General features: G+C 38.8%; 1 protein-coding gene across 3 annotated transcripts in view; it reads right to left on the reverse strand.

The window, feature by feature from the left end:
* Nucleotides 1-20,706, reverse strand: part of NALCN (sodium leak channel, non-selective) — a 406,966-nt gene that overhangs the window by 33,626 nt on the left and 352,634 nt on the right. For all 3 annotated transcript variants that reach the window (XM_049867215.1, XM_049867216.1, XM_049867214.1), the window contains 3 exons: nucleotides 19,821-19,927; nucleotides 12,138-12,258; nucleotides 11,952-12,050 (listed from right to left, as the gene is read on the reverse strand). In XM_049867215.1, coding sequence (XP_049723172.1) covers nucleotides 11,952-12,050; nucleotides 12,138-12,258; nucleotides 19,821-19,927 — 327 coding nt within the window. The remainder of the gene's footprint in view (nucleotides 1-11,951; nucleotides 12,051-12,137; nucleotides 12,259-19,820; nucleotides 19,928-20,706) is intronic.

The following is a 20,706-nucleotide window of genomic DNA, read 5'->3' on the forward strand; positions in this document are numbered from 1 at the left end:
GTATTTTTCACCCTCAATAAAACTCTTTACTTATACTTTTACTGCAGAGCCTGTTCTACTCTTTGACATTTCTTGGTGTCAGAGTGGGATTTGATGGTAAATTATCTTCTGCAGCTCTGGGAAGCCAAGGATCTGGGCTCCAGGCAACCAGGGGTTCACCATCTCCATGGAATCTCAGGAGCTGTCTTAAGGTAAATAATCTCTCAAATTTGAGCTCACGCTCCTTTTGTGCTGCAGCTCTTTGAGTCTTATTGAGGGATATGTTTTGTATTCGTGAAGCTGAGTGAAATTAGTTTCACTTTGTACTTATAAGTCTGTTTTCTGGCTTGTTTCTGCAGAAATCTATTCCTTCACCAGTGGCAGTGGGAAAAATATGTTTTGGGCAAATATTGTCTGGTCTTTGCAAGGTTAGCTGTTTTAGAGGGATTCGAGTTTGTTCTCTGGGAAGTTTCGGGTTCCATAAGCCACAAGCAAAACTGCGAGCACAGAACAATCTCTTATGAGCCATCAGAGCAGTCCCTGCCAGCTTCGGCTGAATAAAAACTCCTGTGACAGGATAAGCTGGGATGTGCGACAGGCCAGAGCACTAGGCTTCCTGTCAGCTGCAAGCAAAATCTCACGCAATGAAGGCACACAGTTAAAACATTGCCCAAAGCCCCATGGCAGACCCCTTTAAGATTTGTACGGTCTGAGAATGCAAAATTTCAAGAATAAACTGGAACCCTCCTGAGAAAATGGGAAATGTCAGTATTAGAGGCAATTCAGGGCCCCCCTTCAGGACTCCTACTCACTACATGAACAAACACTTTGGTTCCTCAAGGTGTACATTTTTGTCTGTTTGGCATAACCATTACTAAAAACAGCCTGAAAAACCACTGGCCACTTTGAGATGCTTTTGATTATCTAAAGTTATTTTTCTGTGCAGTAAATTAGAAAGCAAAAAACCAAACCAAACCTGTTGCCATAAAGTTGATTCTGACTCATACAGACCCTATAAAACCTATTGCCTTTGAGCTGATTCTGACTCATAGCAACACTATAGGACAGAGTAGAACTGCACCATAGGGTTTTCAAGGAGCAGCTGGTGAGTTCGAACTGCTGACCTTTTGGTTAGCAGCTGAACTCTCAAGCACCGAGCCACCAGAGCTCCGGCTCCCTATAAAAAAAAAAAAAAAAATCCCTATAGGGCTCTGGAATTAAACAAACGCTATGGGACACCTATTTTGATTGGTATTTAGAGGACTCCACCAGACACCCAGATAGCAAAATTGCTTCCCTGCAGAATACTGTTTCTAAATTAAGTAAACACAATAGGCAGTTGCGGAGTCAAGTTTCTGGTCCACTTACCTCTGCAGCTCCAATACCAGCTGCCTCTTTGCCAGCCATTTCTTCCTTATACCAACCCTTACTCTCTTAATCTTCTAACAACACTTTGTCAGAATTACCCTTCTACCCTAAGGAGATAGAAGAAGAAAACAAACCTTCGACACTCAGAGGAAACAAACAAACCCCTACAGATTACTTTCCCTGGTCTCACCAGAACTTTGCATGATTGTAAAGGAATTTCTTAATCCTCATGAGGATTCTCAGGTATGCTTAAAATAAGAGACTAGGTCTCTAGCCAGCAGAATGAAGTGAGTTCAAAAAAAGAACAAAACCAGGTTTTGTGTAGTTATTACAAGTGAAACCCAGTGTCTTTTAAGATTTAACTCCAGGAGACCAAAATTTCAACCTAATTCTTAACATCCTTGATAAATGAGCCTGGATTATCCCTCTACCGGGATGCTGGTTTGGGGCTCACGTTCTAAAACATTATAAGCTTAATGTGTTTGAAATAATTTAGAATTTCAGTGATCACTCTGGGAAAATGAATTTCCATCTGCTCCTTTCCTTCCATTTTGGGAAAATGAGTTCTCATTTGTGCTGTCTTTTATCTTTCCTCTGGGGAACTTTATTTGACGTTCATGTTTTGTCAGAGTGTCTTATATTCTCCCATCTGAAACTCTGGCAAGTAAATGAATTTATGTGGGACCTATTTTTCTGCTGAATTGCATCTGTCTCATCCAAGAATTGCTGTGTACATTTTAAGAAACTATGTTCCCCATATATTTGTGTTATGTAATGTTGAATGGCGCTCCTTGGAAACTCCATGGGGCAGTTCTACTCTGTCTTATAGGGTTGCTATGAGTCGGAATTGACTCGATGGCACTGGGTTTGGGTTTGGTTTTGTTAATGTTGAATGTTGAGCTTTGAGCTGGCCTCACAGACTGATGAATGTACGTGATTTTCGTGTCTTTTTTTGTTTTGAATTTCTGTCTTGTCTTTGGAAGTCATGCTATTTGGGAAACGCACTGAAAAAGGGCAAATTGCTCTAAATTATTTTTTTAATAGAGCTTATAAAGCATGCAAAAGACAGGGTTATGAAAATATAATTATTTCCAACCTCCAGAAGGTATTATTAAATTAGACTTCTTCAAAGAACTTACCCTGATTAGTTTAATTATAAATAAACACCTAATAGTTCTAATATTCCCAAGAGTTAATGAAAATAAATCTGTTCTGAAAAAGGTTTTAGGTTTAAGTCAATCTTGAAAGCAAAATCTCAAAAGCAAAATCTTTATAAGTAATTTAAGCTTGATATTATATCTAATATGTTCTATTTAAAAGAAATTAATTAATTTTCTTATTTATTAATAAGGAAAACCAAAAACCCATTGTTATCGAGTTGATTCCAACTCATAGTGACCCTATAGGACAGAGTAGAACTGCCCTGTAGGGTTTTCAAAGAGTGCCTAGTGAATTTAAACTGCTGATCTTTTGGTTAGCAGCCATAGCTCTTAACTACTGTGCATTCAGGGCTCCAAAAGGAAGTCTAAATTTCTTAGTGAGAGGATAATAAAAAGGACAAGAATTTGGTGATTTGTCTTTCAAAATACTTAGGCCAACTTAAACATATGTAAATGAATTAGGATGACCAATTCTTGTCTTTGATCATAAACCAAAAGATAGGGAGGGTGGAGCTGAATCAGGCCTCCTTGGCCCCCAGTGGAGGCCATGTAGTTCTAGGGAAGCTTTTGAAGGGCTCCTCCAAACTGAGTGAAGACCTTTTAAAACAAAGGAAAAATGCTGTCTTACTACTATTAGAAATTAGGTGAATCCCCATCATAAAAGAACTGTAAACAAGTTCTCTCAGTTGCAGAGGAGTTCTAAGAAGCCAAAGCATAGGAATCATGAGACATGCCTAAAATGAAATGGTAAAGAGATAAATGACTATTTAAACAAACTTTATTTCAAAAGTAAATATGTTTTGTAGTACATAGGCTTAACATAATTTTCAAGATCTTTAGGTAACTTACTGATGTTAAATCAAGTTAATAGATAGTCACTATAATTTAAGTTTATATACTTTTGCTTTTTATGCCACAGAGAAAGGAAATATATTTATATATATATTTGTATTTGCTGATGAGTGTGTTCATTTTTGCACTTAAAAGGTTGTATTATAAGAAATATGAATTAAAGACAATGTTTAAAAGATTTATTAAAGGGAATTTATTTGATATGTTCAAATTTTTTATCTGTTGTGGTTAAAGTTTGATGGGTTAATTTATGGAAAATTTTGTAAGAGCTTCTATGTCAAATACAGCAAAGAATTAGGTTTCTTGCTGTTAACAGAAATAACAAATTTTTCTTTAGTTACTGGGTTTAAGAGTTAATTTTATTTTCTTTGTAATCTGCCCCAAAGGCAAGGGTTCAGCATCTCATTAGAATAAATTCCTGAGTTGAAAACCAGCCACATGACTTTAAAAAAAAAAACTAAGGCTTTTATCTTTCAGGTCTTTGGTTAAATAACTCAAGTATCATTATTTGGTGACCTACGATAAGCTCCTGACATCTCTGAGACTTCGTGGAAAGCCAAAAAAGATTCGTTCCATTTTATATAAAGAAAAAAGTGCTAAAAGACACAGGTTTATCTAATGTGTTACGAGTTATATGAAATGCGTTGTCAAATCAGGGGAAGTTTCAAATTTTCTCTGGGTTAGAATTTATGTGTCAGTGACATTTGCCTAATATTAGACAATAAGTTCATAGTATTATATCCTAATTTTATTATTTTTAACTGCTAGCTTGGTTGCAACTTTATTTCTTTTGAATCTAGCATCATTAAAGCCAATGGCTTAATTAGGGAAATTCACATCATTTACCTATGGAGTTTTTTATTACCATTCAGATGTTTAGAGACTTGATAGGCTTGGTACATTCCTGGTATATCCTGACTATATAGTATTATGTCTCAAGATTATTATGTGTTATATCTGAACCTCTCTGGAAAATATGATTAAAAAAAAAGTTTTTTTTTTTTTTTTTTTTTACATTATGCTTAGAGATATTTTTATCTAAAGTTTCTTTGGCTCTGCATTACTTTTGTAATTAATTCCCACCAGGTCTTTCTTTTTTAAGAATTATCATTGTTATAAGTTAACCACGGACGTTTTAAGTTGTCATCTGCAGATAAGTTTAACTTTGCTGATTCACTGAAAACACTTGACTAAAATATTTCAATGAAAATGGACTCAATCAAGACTTCTTAGAAGTGTTATGAAGAAGCTGACGGGGCTTTCAGACTGCTGCTGATCCAGAATTACATAGAAGCAAAATTATATAACTATACAGAACTGAGTTAACTAAATAACTATATAGAACTGAGTTAACTAAAAGTATTACTGTAAGGTTTATATGAGAATATTGTGATGTTGGCTGAAAGCAGGGAATACCAGAAAGATGTTTACCTGTGTTTAACTGAGTGTGCAAAAGCATTCAACTGTGTGGATCATAACTAATTATGGATAACATTGTGAAGAATGGGAATGCCAGAACACTTAACTGTGCTCATGCAGAACCTGTACATAGACCAGGAGGCAGTCATTTGAAAAGAACGAAGGGATATTGCATGGTTTAAAATCAGGAAAGGTGTGAGTCAGGGTTGTATTCTTTCACTGTACTTATTCAATCTGTATGCTGAGCAAATAATTTGAGAAGCTGGACTATATGAATAAGAACACGGCATCAAGATTGATGGAAGAGTCATTAACAACCTGTGATATGCAGATGACACAACCTTGCTTGCTGAAAGCTAAGAGGACTTGAAGCACTTACTGATGAAGATCAAAGACCACAGTCTTCAGTATGGATTATAGCTCAACATAAGAAAGCAAAAATCCTCACAAATGGACCAAGAAGTGACATCATAATAAACAGAGAAAATATCGAAGTTGACAAGGATTTCATTTTACTTGGATCCACAATCAATTCCCCTTAAAGCAGCAGTCGAGAAATCAAGTGACGTATTGCATTGGGTAAATATGCTGCAAAAGGCCTCTTTAAAGTGTTGAAAAGCAAAGATGTCACCTTGAGGGCTAAGGTGCGCCTGACCCAAGCTACAGTATTTTCGATCGCCTCATATGCATGCAAAAGCTGGACAATGACTAGGGAAGACCAAAGAAGAGCTGATGTATTTGAATTATGATATTGGTGAAGAATACTGAATATACCATGGGCTGCCAGAAGAATGAACAGATCTGTCTTGGAAGAAGTACTTCTGTAGAAGTACTTCCTTAGAATGAAGGATAGTGAGACTTTGTCTCATGTACTTTGGAGATGTTATCAGGAGGGAAAACATGATTAATATTATTATGCTTAGAGAAGGACATCAAGCTTGCTAAAGTAGAGGGTCAGGGTAAGAGAGGTTGAATTGACACAGTGGCTGCAACAATAGGCTCAAGCATAGTAGCAATTGGGAGGATGGTGCAGGACCAGGCAGTGTTTCCTTCTATTGTACATAGGGTTGCTATGTGTCGGAATTGACTTGACGGCACCTAACAACAACAACAGCACTATATTTTGTCGAATAATTACTGGGAAGCCCACGGTCCTTCCATGTGTTGCTTACTCTGACCCTAACATTGTGCGACCTGGTTTACTGAAATACTTTTGTTGTACTTAGGGTCGCTATGATTCAGAACTGACTTGACAACCCTGGTGGTGTAGTAATTAAGTGTTACGGCTGCTAACCAAGAGGTCAGCAGTTCAAATCCACCAGGTGCTCCTTGGAAACTCTATGGGGCAGTTCTACTCTGTCTATAGGGTTGCTATAGGGTCACTGTGAGTCAGAATCAACTTGATGGCAGTGGGTTTGGTTTCGGTTTTGAATAACCACAACAACAAAAACAACATAACCCAGTGTGTGGTCTATCCTGGTTGAACATTCCATGTGCACCTGAAAACGTTATTCTACAGTTGGATATACTGTTCTATAAATGTCAATCTACAATCTATATATGTGAGACCTAATTTCCTACTGATGTTTTGTTTAGTTGTTCTATAGATCACTAATGGGCAGTTGTTGCTATCTCCAAGTCTATTTGTTGATTTTTCTATTTTTCCCTTTTGTTCTGCCGATTTTTGTTTTATGTACTTTGAAATTCTGTTGTTTGGAGCATAAAAAAAAAAAAAACCCAAACTCATTGCTGTCAAGTCAATTCTGACTCATAGCGACCCTATAGGACAGAGTAGAACTGCCCCATAGGGTTTCCAACAGGCGCCTGGTGGATTCGAACTGCCAATCTTTTTATTAGCAGTCGTAGCACTTAAACACTATACCACCAGGGTTTCCTGTTTGGGGCGCATGCACTTCTAATTGTTATTTCATTCTTATATATTGTTTTTGCAGAAGTAGACAGCTAATTGTCCCAAGATCACAAAACAAGACCTCATGCAAGTTCCTGAAAGCTCTGGACTTTGCTTATAGTCTTTGCTATTCTTGTGCTATTGGCAATACTTCATTACTGTGGTCTCTTTCCCTAGTAAGAAAATCCTGGTGGCATAGTGGTTAAGTACTATGGCTGCTAACCAAAAGGTTGGCAGTTTGAATCCACCAGGCATTCATTGGAAACTCTATGGTTCAGTTCTACTCTGTCCTATAGGGTTGCTATGAGCTGGAATCAACTCGAAGGCAATGTGTTCAGTTTTTTGGTTTTTCCCTGGTACGTGAGTCCTGGTGGTACGGTGGCTAAGAGCTCAGCTGCTATCCTAAAAAGGTTGGCAGTTGGAATCCACCAACTGCTCCTTGGAAACCCTGTGGGGGCAGTTCTATTCTGTCCTATTGGGCCACTATAAGTCAAAATCGACTCGATGGCAACCAGTACGGGTCTCTGTTAAGAGTTTTATTTTCTCAGGCATATGGCCGAAGAAGCTTACTTTATTGTAGCTGTTATTTGGATAGTTTTTTTTTTTTTTTTTTTTTTTTAACAGCCTTTCTTAAGTTTTACTTTACGGCTTTCAGTAACCCCCTGTAACGCATGGAGAGAAAATGCCTTTGTTAAATTAGCCCAGTCAGTAGGTGGTGGCGTTGTCGTTAGGTGCTGTTGAGTCAGTTCCAACTCATTGTGACCCCATGTAAACAGAATGAAACACTGTCCAGTCCTGTGCCATCCTCACAATTGTTGCTATGCTTGAGCCCATTCTTGGAGCCACTGTATCAATTCATCTCCTTGATGCATCAGTAGCTACTATCGGTAATTTGACTAAATGTTGACTCTGTCACCCCTCTCCACAATCTGAGCATCAAAAGTCAGACCTGTTAGTGTCTCCTGTATTGAACTGCTGTATTACACACGGTGCTAGTGTTAACCTCAATATCACCTTTAAGTGAGCGTATGTATTGAACTATAGCATCCTCCTGGGTGGTTGACTCAACGTCAAGTATTGTGCTTTAATTTAACCCAACTGTTAACACCCGGCCAGGCCATGGAACACCTGAAAGTTTGCTTTAGAAGACTCAAAGGTGTTCGTGTTTGCCAAATTAGCTGTTTGCTCCAACACAGAGAAATCCCTAGATACATTGGAATTTTATCAAGTAAGACAGAGGAATTACCTGACTTAATAAAGAACGACGCATCCCCTCTTCGTACTAGACGCTAGGACCTTCTAAAGATTGGACGGTTACCTATTTATGACAATTCTTTAACAGAACACTGGCTTGAGAAAATTAATCAAAACATTCCCTTCCCACATAATTATGCCAGAAATAGCATGATTTTTGTCCCTTATGGATATCGATTTTTATGTGGAGGATCAGATTTTTCCACTAAAAAAAGATCAAACCCAAGTAATATGTCCTACTCTTCGCATTGCCCTGTCTAGATGGATGGACTATGATGGGCCAACGTACTTTAGGCCTCCTAGGGGTTCCTCTAAACATGCGTTCCTGTGATAAAAGCACACATTGGACCAGTGATTTAAAAAAAATCTTTACCTGATACAAAAGAAAACTCACAGAATTTAATGAAAACCATTTAACAGAGAGGCCTGGAGATAGGTGTTCCTCTGAGCCCTCTTACCAGCTCGTGGCATCTCTGAACCTGAGACATCTATTTGCAATTTATCTTGCTACGTGGCTTCACTCAAGGCCCCCATGCCTAACTCTCTTTTTAAAATTGTGCTTTAGGTGAGGCTTACAGAGCAAATTAGATTCCCATCCGATAGTTTGTACATAAAGTGTTTCATGGCCTTGGTTTCATTTCCCACAGTGTATCAGCACTCTCCCCATTTCCACCCCAGTTGCCCCATTTTCTTTTGTCCTGATTGTCTACCGCTTCCTGCCTTCTAGTCTTTCTTTTTGGGCAGATAATGCCCTTTTGATCTCAAATAATTGATTGTTCTATGGAGCATGTTCCTCTCAGGTGTTACTATCTTATGTGCTTGCCTATTGTTTGGCTGGGAGGTAGCCTCTGGGGATGGCTTCGTTTCCTGAACGGAAGGGTGTCTTAGGGCCATAGTCTCGGGGGTTCCTCCAGTCTCTGTCAGACCTGCAAGCCTATTCATTTTGCGAATTTGATTTTTTTGTTCTACAATTTTCTCTGTTGTGATCCCAATCAAAGCAGCTGGTAGTAGTAGCCAGGCACCATCTAGATCTGTTAATTTTCACTTTGCACATTTTGACGTTTAGGAGTTCTATAACTTCCTGGTGATTACTTCCTTTTATCATGATTTAATTATACTCTTTATTCCTAATAATGTTATTCATTTTAAATTACCTTTTTTTCTGATATTAATATTGCTAATCTATTTTTCTCTCTAAGTAGAAACAAATATTTGCCCTCTAGACACCATAGAAATATTATTCCTTCATTATGAAAATAGAAGAAATTTTGAAAAGTTCAACTACGAAAGGAGCCAAAAGAATGAAAATATGGAGGTATCATCTGTTCATTAATATATGAAAACTTCTGAGAGCTTATTAGTCGTCAAATTAAGTTTATTAATCAAAATATTGTTTTATAGTAGAGAAATTAAAAAACCATATTACTGGTATAGACTTTCAACTTTTTAAAGGGGGTTTTATTTTCTAAGGAAGACATTTTATTCTTAAAGAACCAAAGAGCTATTGTTCCTTTCAATTGTGAAAATGCTACCCCCAAGGTTTACCTTATTTTGAATATCTCTGTATCTCTCTATTGCCTATGTATCTGGCAATCTATTTATATAACTTTAGGTATGACTCATGGTCAAGCGCTTGACTGCTAACCAAAAGGTTGGCGGTTCGAATCTACCCAAGGGCTTTGTGGGAGAAACCTGGTAATCTGCTCCTCTAGATTACAGCCAAGAAAACCCTGTGGGGCAGTTCTACTGGGTCACAGGGTTCACTTTGAGTCAAAATTGACTCAACAGCACCCAGCAATGACAGCATGACCATTAAAGTGTGAGCTTCCTGAGTGCCAAGAGCAGTTTGGTACTTAGTATGTGCTCAAAATAAATCTGTTGAATGACTATTACCAATTGGTTGCCATCGAGTCAATTCTGACTCATGGTGACCCCACGTGTGTCAGAGTGCAACTGCGCTTCATAGGGTTTTCAGTGGAGGATTTTTCAGGAGATCGCCAGGCCTGTCTTCTGAGGTGCCCCTGGGTTGATTGGACCCTCCAACCTTTCAGCTACTAGCCAAGCATGTCAAAAGGGACTCTGTTGAACAAATAATAATGAATGAATAATTTTATATAGTAGTTTCTAAAAACTTGAAGAATAAAAATTTCTAAAAGGTTTACATAATTAGAAATTTATACCTCAAATGAACTAATCAAGTTTGTAATATTTGGAAATAGGATTTCTATTAACTGTCCTCTTTAAGTACCATTTGAGTTCACATTCGTGCCCACTACCTCAGGCTCAGGGCGTTCTATCCTCCTTCAGTATGTTAGATAAGAACCATGTTGCAAGTAGGCCCTCCCTAACTATATTGGCTTACTTCAGCCATTCCTCTAAGTTCAAGAGTTGCAACGAATTATACATTTGCTTCCACTTATTGACCACTTTGTGTTGTTTCATGTATGTTGCTGGACTGTGAATTACCATATGACCTCAGGGTCTTGAAGTCAGGCACCTGCTCAGAGGCACCCCCCTCCACCTCTACCCCATGACTTTCTGAGCAAGCTCTTAAACCCTCCTGTTAATTGACAGATTAACTTCAGTCCGTGCTCTGGGATTCCTCGGGTCTGCTCCATAGCATGGCTCAAAGGCGTCTAAAAAGATCCATCTTCCTCTTTCTGCCTAGCATTAAACTGAATACACTGTGGGGTTTACAGCAACTCTTCTGAATGTGTTAGGAAGTAAATTAGGGGGGCTGGCTACATGATTGCTACCTTTCTCTGAAACTCTAAAATTCCGTGTTTCTGTGGGTTGCAGTAGTGCTGGGGCCCAAAGGAGGGATTTTTCAAATCACACCCTTTGAAAGCCCAGATGAAATGACATACTCATTAGGCACACATCAAAGGTGGCAATCCACTGGAGGCAGCTGCAGAAATGAGTAACTGCTGCCACACACGTTGAGCCTGGGGACATTGAGCTATACAGTCCCACATGTAGCTACACAAACCACAGAGCTCTGATGTAAACGAGCACGAATCCCTCCGAGCCATGAATAACATCTAAGGGCACCGCGCTTTGCAGGCACTTCTCACCATAATTCAAGGCAGAAAGACCGGTGACAGTTGTATATTTCTGCACTCGAAGAATAACATAGCCTGCAGTAATGAGACCTGCTTCGGAATCTTGGTCCCACTTTTTACCCCTCAGGCAAGTTTCTGAACCTTTGTAAGTTTCCTTTTCTTCAACGGTGCATTTCAGAGTCATGAGAATTCATGTAAGATCTTAGTACATTGAAGGTGCTTGAAAATGGCATGCGATTTCAACAATTACAATTCCAAATACTAACCCTTACACACGAGAGGGCATATCCGTGTGTCCAGGAGAATGAGAACACCTCGCCAAGGGGTGCTCCTGGAATGCTCTCCCCAAACTCACCTCTGAGAGGAAACTGTCTACCCTTGCTGGTTTCCCATCTGGGAGCCCCTGTACTGATAATACAGAACTGTTTGAAGTCAGCATGCTTCCTGAGTGCATAAAGTATGCAAAGAGTGAAATTAGAAAGATCTTCTTTCCATCCTACAAAAGAGAATTTAACAGTTTCTACTGCGCTCCCCACCCCCCATCAATATTCTAAGTTTGTGTACTTAGTTACAAAGGAGCATTCGGGTTACATTTGGTGAAAGTCATATTACCTGCAATCAGTGAATCAGTTTCAACTATTATATTTTAATAACTTCCTGCACAGTCTTTCAGTTTGAATAATAGGAGATGTACCTTTCAGTTGTCAGAGAGTTAATGACACTATTTTCAAAAAGGGTAAATTTTGCAAGAGGATTGTACTCTTAAATAATGGGCCTGAAAGGCAGTAATGAGGACACTTGTAAAACAGTTAATAGAGATTATTTACACCAGTCACATTATAGTTTAACGTGACTTCATGCCGAGTGTTAAAAAAAAAAAAAAAAAAAACTCCAAGTCAGCAGCCAGAAAAGAATATGCCCTGTGGTATTCAAATCAAGAATTCTTACCTTGTTTTCATTGAAATTAGCGATAACTACTCCAACAAAAAGGGTCAGTCCGATCATGCAACCCAGGAATACAAAAACATGAATGTAGATACCATGGACCTGCGTAAATGAAAAGGAGGGTTATTCACCAAAGCAGGTGAAAGCTAGGCTTGCCAAGCGCTGGAAGGGTTCCGTGTGCTTCCTTACCGGGCCCACGCGGTGGATAATGACATCCCTCACTTCCACCCAGCCTTTCAAGGACAGAACTTCAAATAAGGCCAGCATAGCGTTTCCCACATTGTCAAAGTTAAAGTTCCGAGGGTTTGCCCTGCAATTCAGAAAGAGGAACGTTCTGTGAAATTCTCATGAGAAGCACCCTAAGGCAAATATCCGTAGCTCTTTCCAATCTTGGGTGCAGAGTATAATTGGCTCCTGGGAGGATGCGCTACACGGCATTTGTTTGCTAAGTAGTAACAGTGCATGACTGTGTTATAACTTGAAAACAGCCAAATAAATGCCAAACAACCCTAGTTCTAGCTTCCAATCAAAAATCTTTGACTTTGAAAACTCGAGAGGCTCTGTAACATTTCTGGCTGGTCTTGATTACACGGGGGATGGGAAGTACACATTCTAGCTGGAAATCCTTGGGTGGCTCAAATGGTTTGCGCTTGGCTACTAACCCAGGGGTGCTGCCAAAGAAAAGCCCTGGTGATCTGCTTCCATAAAGATTGCTGTTGCTGTTGTTAGTGCCATCGAGTCAATTTTTGACTCATAGTGACTCCCTGAGACAGAGTAGAACTACCCCGTAGGGTTTTCTTGGCTGTAGTCTTTATAGAAGCAGATCACCAGGTCTTTCTCTCATGAAGCGACTCGGTGGGTTCAAACCACCATCCTTTCAGTCAGCGGCCATGTACACTGCTAGGGCTCCTCTCTGTAAAGATTATGGCCAAGAAAACCCTATGGAGCAGTTCTACTCTGATCGCCATGATTGCCCTGAGTCAGAATGGACTTTACAGCAACGGGATTTGGTGTTCACACAAAAAGTATAAAAATAGTAGAGTTTAGCCACTTTTTCCATTCTCTATCATCATTACGAACACCATGCTGCAAAGTAGTGCTGTGTTTCCAAGTCACTGAGACGCCAAGAAGGGTTTATTCACAGCCTGTATGTTCCCAGATCCCTCTCTCCCAGCTGGATTTTTTCTCTCACTACTCTGAGTATTTTCATTAGAATTTTTGTAGCCCCCATTGCAGAGCCTGCTGTCTACGCCCCGCAGATAATCCCTGATTCTAAACATTTTGACCCCATTATTTTATTTATTTATTTTTTTGGCGCCTTGGTTGTGCAGTGGTTAAGAGCTCGGCTGCTAAACAAAAGGTTGGCAGTTCGACTCCACAAGCCCGCTACTTGGAATCCCTGTGGGGCAGTTCTATTCTGTTCTATAGGACTGTTATGAGTTGGAGTCAACTCGAAGGCAACGGGTTGTCATTGTTTTCCTGCGGGGGGAGATGGGGAGAAAGGGGAGTGTCTCATTTCTTGCTTGCTTTCCACTTCCGAAAGTGATCTTTTCTAATATATCGCAGCTCCTTTAATCTTTATAGCTCTTAGCTCACATCTTGGTGGTGAATTGAAAAAGCTTTCGGCGTTTTCTTCCTTTTCCCATTACTGGAGGCTCTTTTAAATAATTTAAAGATTTAGTCAACCACACTCTGGACAATCATGGACTATGACTATTATTCCTTAAATTTGATTAAGAATTCAGGACTACTATCTAAGTTATATTTTGATATATATATATATATATATTTTTTTTTTTCTTGCAAGCTCATTTATCAAAATTTAGCACTTATGAAAGGCAATCCTCTGGGGAGAATTGGGTTCATTATTTTTCTACCATCTTTTATTTTTTTATACCCCAGAGACAGTCAAGAGACTGACCTTGATAGCTCTTGTTTCTCTCCTATTACATAAACCAAAGAAACAAACCCGTTGCTGGCGAGCCGATTCAGACTCACAGCGGCCCCGTATATGCAGTGTAGAACTGTACTCCATGTGGTTTTCATGGCTGTGATCTTTTGGAAGCAGGTCACCAGGCCTATCTTCCGAGGTGCCTCTGGGTGGGTTCGAACCTCTCCATTGGCAGTGAGCCCTTAACCGAAGTGCCACCCAGGGACCTAATATTAAATAGATGGTGTCTCATAAGAAAACAAACAACAAAAAAAGAACTGACTTGTTCCTAAGGGTTATAGTTTATTAGTAGAAATGTTTTCTATATTGTATACAATTTCCACTCATAAATTTACACTTTGAGATTCTGATTTAGATTTTTTATGTATAAAAGTACAAGTATATTCACTTGGGTATTTCCAATAACCTTTCCTTTGGGAGTTTTTGATTAAATTGAATTTATTTTGCAGTAGCCAGAAGCTGAAGGATTCTACGGATGCCACAATTTTCCTGAATAGGGATTTTTTTTTTTTAACCAAGTGAGCCAGCACTTGGATTTGATGTTGAACTTTCTTACTCATACATTTTCTTTATGTAAAAGTGCTTTTTAAGCTGAATTTGCAGCAACTCAAACTACTTTCATATTCTGCATCCTTTAGAAGTTGGAATATGTTAAAAATACACTTTTAGGCTAAACCAAGAAAAATAAAAAGGTAGGACCATAGAATTATGTAGTTGGAAGAATATACGGCACATTTGAATTAAATTTCTTTTCTAGCTTTAATCATGTAAGATGTTTATGATTTGTTTGTGCTCCTAAAGTTGAAAAAGGTTAAACTTTCCCCGTAACTGGAAAGGACTTCTATAAATACCAGACAGAATCCATTGTTGTAGCTTTATCTGCCCTTCTTCAATTTGGAAGGCTACTTAAATATCACGTTTTCTGGATAGATTTTTTTAAGGCTTATAATCTTGTCTATCTAATTCAGAAAAGTAGGACATAGGTTTTGACCTCAACATTTGGTCAGTCTTTTACCTCCTAGTAAAAAATTCCAGAAGTTTCCAAAGATCTTGATAATGAGAAGATACCCTCCACTGGGGAAGATCAGGGCACTATGAAGGATAGTGACTTAGCCTCTGCCCCTTGGATGTGGAAATGCAGAAAATGACATTGTCCAGGATGGTACCCTGTATCTTACACTTCAGCCATCTAGCCTGAAGCAATTAGAAACTTGTACTTCCTGGATGCACCCGGATCTCTTTTACTTTGTGTTTCCCTCAACTTGCAAGGCCTTCCTTGCCTCTGCCTAGCCCTTCCTTCCCACCAGCCCGACTCCTCCCCCATCACTGCCTAATTCATATCCATCCTTCAGGAATTAACTACTGTGTCTTCTCCTCTGGGTCCTTTTCCTTGATCACATCATACTGTGGGCTAGGTGCCTCTCTTCTGGGTGCCATTGCATCCTTTACTTTTCTGTATTCTAGAATCAGAGGTGGATAAACCACACAGCTAATGAAGCATAAGCCTCAGGGCCTGTCCCTGGTGCAGGCCCTTTTACAGTTTTCAGTTGTGATTAAATGTTTCTCATGGTTGTATGTTTTTGCTAAGCTTACAAAAGTAAGTTTATATTCTTTTTCTTAAAGAGGGTATCCCAAATTTTTTGAGCCTTAGACCCTACAAAATCAATCTCCTTCTGCCAAGACTGTATCATAGTCCTGACTTAAAATTACCTATGTGTGAGCTTCAGGTGAGCTGGAGGTATGTTGAAGGATTTACCCACGTAGTATCAAAGCCCTTAGAAAATCATATCAAATTATTAACTTTTTTTTTTTTCTGTTCTACACTAGACTTCAAGCTCCTGGGGGGCAGGAGCCATGGCTTATTTATGGTTGCATCATGGTGCCAAAATTAATACCTGGCAAATAGTAAGCACTCAAATATTTATCACAAAATCAAATTCTTTGCCAATTTTTCTCTCATGCCTGCTAATTTTCTATATCCCAGACCTATACTTAAAATAAAACATACAATATGTATAATATATGATACGTTTGATCCTTTTAACTGAGGAAATTATTATCTCATCAAATCTGAGAGTAATTCAGAAGGAAATGAATTTATTCATCTTAGGAGAGAATATAGAAACCAGACTACTGAATTAGATAATGCATATTTATGCCCTAATTATAATTTTTTTTTATAATTATCAAAGCATTCATCTAGGCAAATTATTTTCTTAATCGTAAGATCTGATTTGCCAATATAAAGTTACAAAGCTGTTGTCTGCTGACTCTTGACGAGCTTACTGAAGAACGAAAAATATGAAAAGTATCATGGTAAAGTTGGCATTTAGTTGACTGTGGGTTTTTATTGCACCACAACTAATCCAAGTATCTTAGGTAAATGGACGAATGCCATGGGAGTGATGTTCGAGGAATGCCCCTCTATCCTCTTATGAGTTAAAAATGTTATTGAACTTGAATTCCTTAATAATAACTTAGATAAAAATTACACTTCAATTAATGCTGAAGTTGTAAAGGATCTCCTTTTACTTGGATCCACAATCAACGTCCATGGAAGCAGCAGTCAAGAAATCAAATGATGCATTGCATTGGGCAAATCTGCTGCAAAAGATTTTTTTAAAGTATTAAAAAGCAAAGAAGTCACTTTAAGGACTAAGGTACATCTGACCAAAGCCATGGTGTTTTCAATCGTCCCATGCGCATGTGAAAACTGGACAGTGAATAAGGAAGACCGAAGAAGAATTGATGCCTTCGAATTATGGTGTTGGTGAAGAATATTGATTATACCTGGACTGCCAGAAGAACAAACAAATCTGTCTTGGAAGAAGTATAGTCAGAATGCTTATTAGAAGGGAGGATGGTGAGACTTTGCCTCACATACTTTGGACATGTTATTTGAGTGCTTACTATTTGCCAGGTATTAATTTTGGCACCATGATGTCCTTCTCCACTCCCTGGAGAAGGACATCATGCTTGGTAGAGTAGACAGTCATTGAAAAAGAGGAGGACCCGCAATGAGATAGATTGACACAGTGGCTGCAACAACGGGGTTCAAGCTTAACAACGATTGTGAGGGTGGCGCAGGACCTGGCAGTGTTTTGTTCTCTTGTACATAGGGTTGCTATGAGTCAGAACTGACTCAAGGGGACCTAACAACCACGACAACAATGCTGATCAAAAAAATCATGTGTAGCTGATTTTATAGAACAAGTTGAATATCATAGGGTGCAACTGGTACAGATTGAGTTTTCTCTTCACACTGCCTTCAAGTGTATTCTATTTTCCTTTCTGACATCTTGGGGAGGTCCCAAAGCTTTGTGGTCACTTTCACTTAAATAAGATTAGGTTCATTCTAAAAAGTCTTGTCCATATAAAATCAAACTTTTGATTTCATAATTAGTGCAGTGATCCCATCCTCAGCAGCTCAAGCCTGACCTGTGGTTCAAGGAAAGGAAGAACTGCTGCATGCTCTCCTTGTTCCACTCTCGTCAGGCCACCATCTGATTCCTACAAGTTAGGGGTGGGGTGTGGTTGGTGTATCTCATGTTACTGGTGTATCCTACACTATTGGAATCTGGCCATTAGTGCCCTCATCAAGGCAGCTGTTCCTCTTTCATAAAGTACATCTGTGTGTCTGTAGCAGCACACCCGGCATATGAAGTGTGGGTGTGTGGCCAACTCCCAGCTCCTGGCAGTCTCTGGGCAACTCTCAACTCCTGTTCCTGGAAACTGTCAATGAGATGAATGGCCAGGATAGTCACAACGATGGGCTCAAACATACCAATGATCATGAAGAGGAAGATGGTGCAGGACTGGACAACATTTCATTCCATTGCACATGGGATCTCCATGAGTTGGAGCAGACTGGGCAGCAATTAACAGAACAATAACCTCCTTCCCAGCAGGTAGCCCTTTGCAGCAGGGTCCCCTCAAGATGGTTCACATTAGGCGACCTAAGCAATGACTACTTGGCCCTCAAGGAATACCAGAGCAGCTTGCCCATCGGTGCCTTCCCCCCTGGCCTTGCCAGTCTCTGAGAATGATCCTCGGTTGGGGTGAGAAGTACCCTCAACATTTTCCACAGTGAAGGGAAGGGAGATGCCATAGCATTCTTTACTTCTGTGAATTCATTTACTTCATGAAAGTATGGTTGAATGTATAGTTTCCTTTTACATAAACTGGAACTGGATGACCGAGGTGCATAACCTTTTAGCAACTTCTTTTGGGATGGCTTTCATTAGTTTCTTTAGAATGTAAGGGTATTTTATCCCGTATTATTGTCCTCAGCTTTGAAACTTCAGCCCAAATTCCAAAACAGAAGGAAAAATTTCATTTAATGTTCTGATACAAATAAATTATTTATGGTATCATTATGAATTTTTGTCTCACAAAAACAAACTTTTTATGCTTCTTTAATTTTTTATTTTAATGTAAATTAGATTGCTTTTCTAGTTGGCCCTGGGATGAAGATATTCTCCTGGGTTGGACTCTGCTCTTTCCAAACTCAAGCCATACAAACAAATTTAATCTTTTTTCTTAGTTATTGGGTATTAAAAAAGAAAAAGGCCAATATAAATTATATACAAGTATTTATAAAAATGAATTTCATACCAAAGCAAGGTAACAATGAGCCCTAGAGTACAGCTGGGTTAAATGTTATTCCTTTTAAAGACTTTTGACATTTAGAAGAGAACGTCAGTTGTGACAAAAGCAGAGTCATTGCTGGGGTTCACTCATTATTCTAGGAGGTAATAATGAAATTGAAAAAGAGATAAAGGCTTAAAGAGACAAATGAAGTTGATTTACACTCCACTCATCAATGAAGGAGACTCAGAGATTACATTCATGGTCATTAGTAAAATGGATGAGGAAGAAGTACTAGGTGCCTCTAACATTGATGTAAATGCTTTGAAAATATCTTTTTTAAGAAAAATGAATTTTAAAGAGTTGGCTATCATAATTGATTATTCACCTGCAGCTTTTCTATAGTGGAAATCCATCACTGTAAATGGAGCTGAAATAGCTTTATGATTGAGGGTTCTCTACAACTGGTATGAAGACATCAGTTCCTTCCTTAAAATTACAAACATTTTTATTGAGACTAGTTTAAATTTGACAGAAACCCCTCCCTCCCTTTTGTAAAGAATCACTAGTTTTTACAGCTATTTGACTTCAGATCCATACCTGTAAAGTTCTCAAAAAATACTGAGGTAATATTCCGTTAACTTCAATGAAGCCACATGGGCCTCAACATGACACTTTTTCTCTTATTCGCTTCGCTTTTGCATCCTGTGGAATTCAGTGCTTTTTCTTATATTATTTAAAATCATTTTAAAGTCCCTAACAGTTTCACACTGTATAATACTTAATACCTTATACTGATAAATATAGCATTTTTCATGGTATTTTTCTGATAATAACATTTGCTTACTGTCGTGGATTGAATTACATCCCCCCCAAAATGTGTGTACCAATTTGGCTGGGCCATGATTCCCAACCATTCCCAAATGGTTGTCCTCCAAAGAGGATTAAGGTGGGACTGTAACACCCTTACTAAGGTCACATCCCTGATCCAATGTAAAGGGAGTTTCCCTGGGGTGTGGCCTGCACCACCTTTTATCTTACAAGAGATAAAAGGAAAGGGAAGCAAGCAGAGAGTGGGGGACCTCATACCACTAAGAAAGCAGTACCAGGAGCAGAGCGCGTCCTTTGGACCCGGGGTCCCTGTGTGGAGAAGCTCCTAGTCTGGGGGCAGATTGATGAGAAGGCCAACAGAGAGAGAAAGCCTTCCCCTGGAGCCGACATCCTGAATTTGGACTTTTAGCCTACTTTACTGTGAGGAAATAAACTTCTCTTTGTTATAGCCATCCACTTGTGGTATTTCTGTTATAGCAGCACTAGATGACTAAGACACTTACCAAACACGGGGCACCCAAAATCCAGGCTTTTTCTCTCCAGGTCTTAATTTTAAATTTAAATTCTTGGACACACTTACATTAATTCTGAATATGCCATTACAATCTTCCTAAAGTAGAGGTGAAAAAAAAAAGAAAAAAAGGAAGGGAAAATATGGTCAGAAAATGAACTCAGAAGAAAGACAGGAAGCACTTTTTATACAGAATAACAAAGGTCTTTTAAGTAACAACAGTGATGGATCCATCAGCAAACAGTAATAAAGACTTGGGTGAAGATAATAAAGATATGGGTAGATGGAAGTTGATGGTGAAAACATGAGTAGGAATTCTTCAGTCGCTTTCTGCCTATAGTTGTGTTTTTGCTATCTTTTCAATTCTTTGTGATTTTCATATTTTGAGCCTTAACCTCTCTTTTGGGTTCTAGGTGCATATTGTAAAATTCTTGATCGCCACTTGAATATTTCAATAAATCTTCAAATTTTTACCTGTTTCAAATCCTCTTCATCCTAAAACACGCCTCTTCCTGGCTTCCCCATTTCTGTCCACAGCACTAACTTCATCCAATGGGTAATTCAGAATCAAAATCTCAGCGCAGTCTCAGACTTTTCCCCTCCCTCATGGTCTGTGTCTCCATTCTCACTTCCATTAGTTTGGTTAATGCCAGCATTACCTCTTTCTGGGCTACCAATAACATGTTTTTTAAAAAAGAGTTTGTACAAAAAATAATATATCTTTAATTTCTAAAGTATGGGTAAATAAAAGGAAGGAAAGTTACCTATAATTACCCAGAGACAAACACACTAATATCTTGGTGTATATCCTTCCAGGCTTTTTTCCTGTGTACCTATGAGATCATACCATTTTCACTCTTTTACAGTCCATTTTTTTG

Source organism: Elephas maximus, chromosome 23 (genome assembly GCF_024166365.1).
Source record: "Elephas maximus indicus isolate mEleMax1 chromosome 23, mEleMax1 primary haplotype, whole genome shotgun sequence".
Classification (NCBI taxonomy): Eukaryota; Metazoa; Chordata; class Mammalia; order Proboscidea; family Elephantidae; genus Elephas; species Elephas maximus.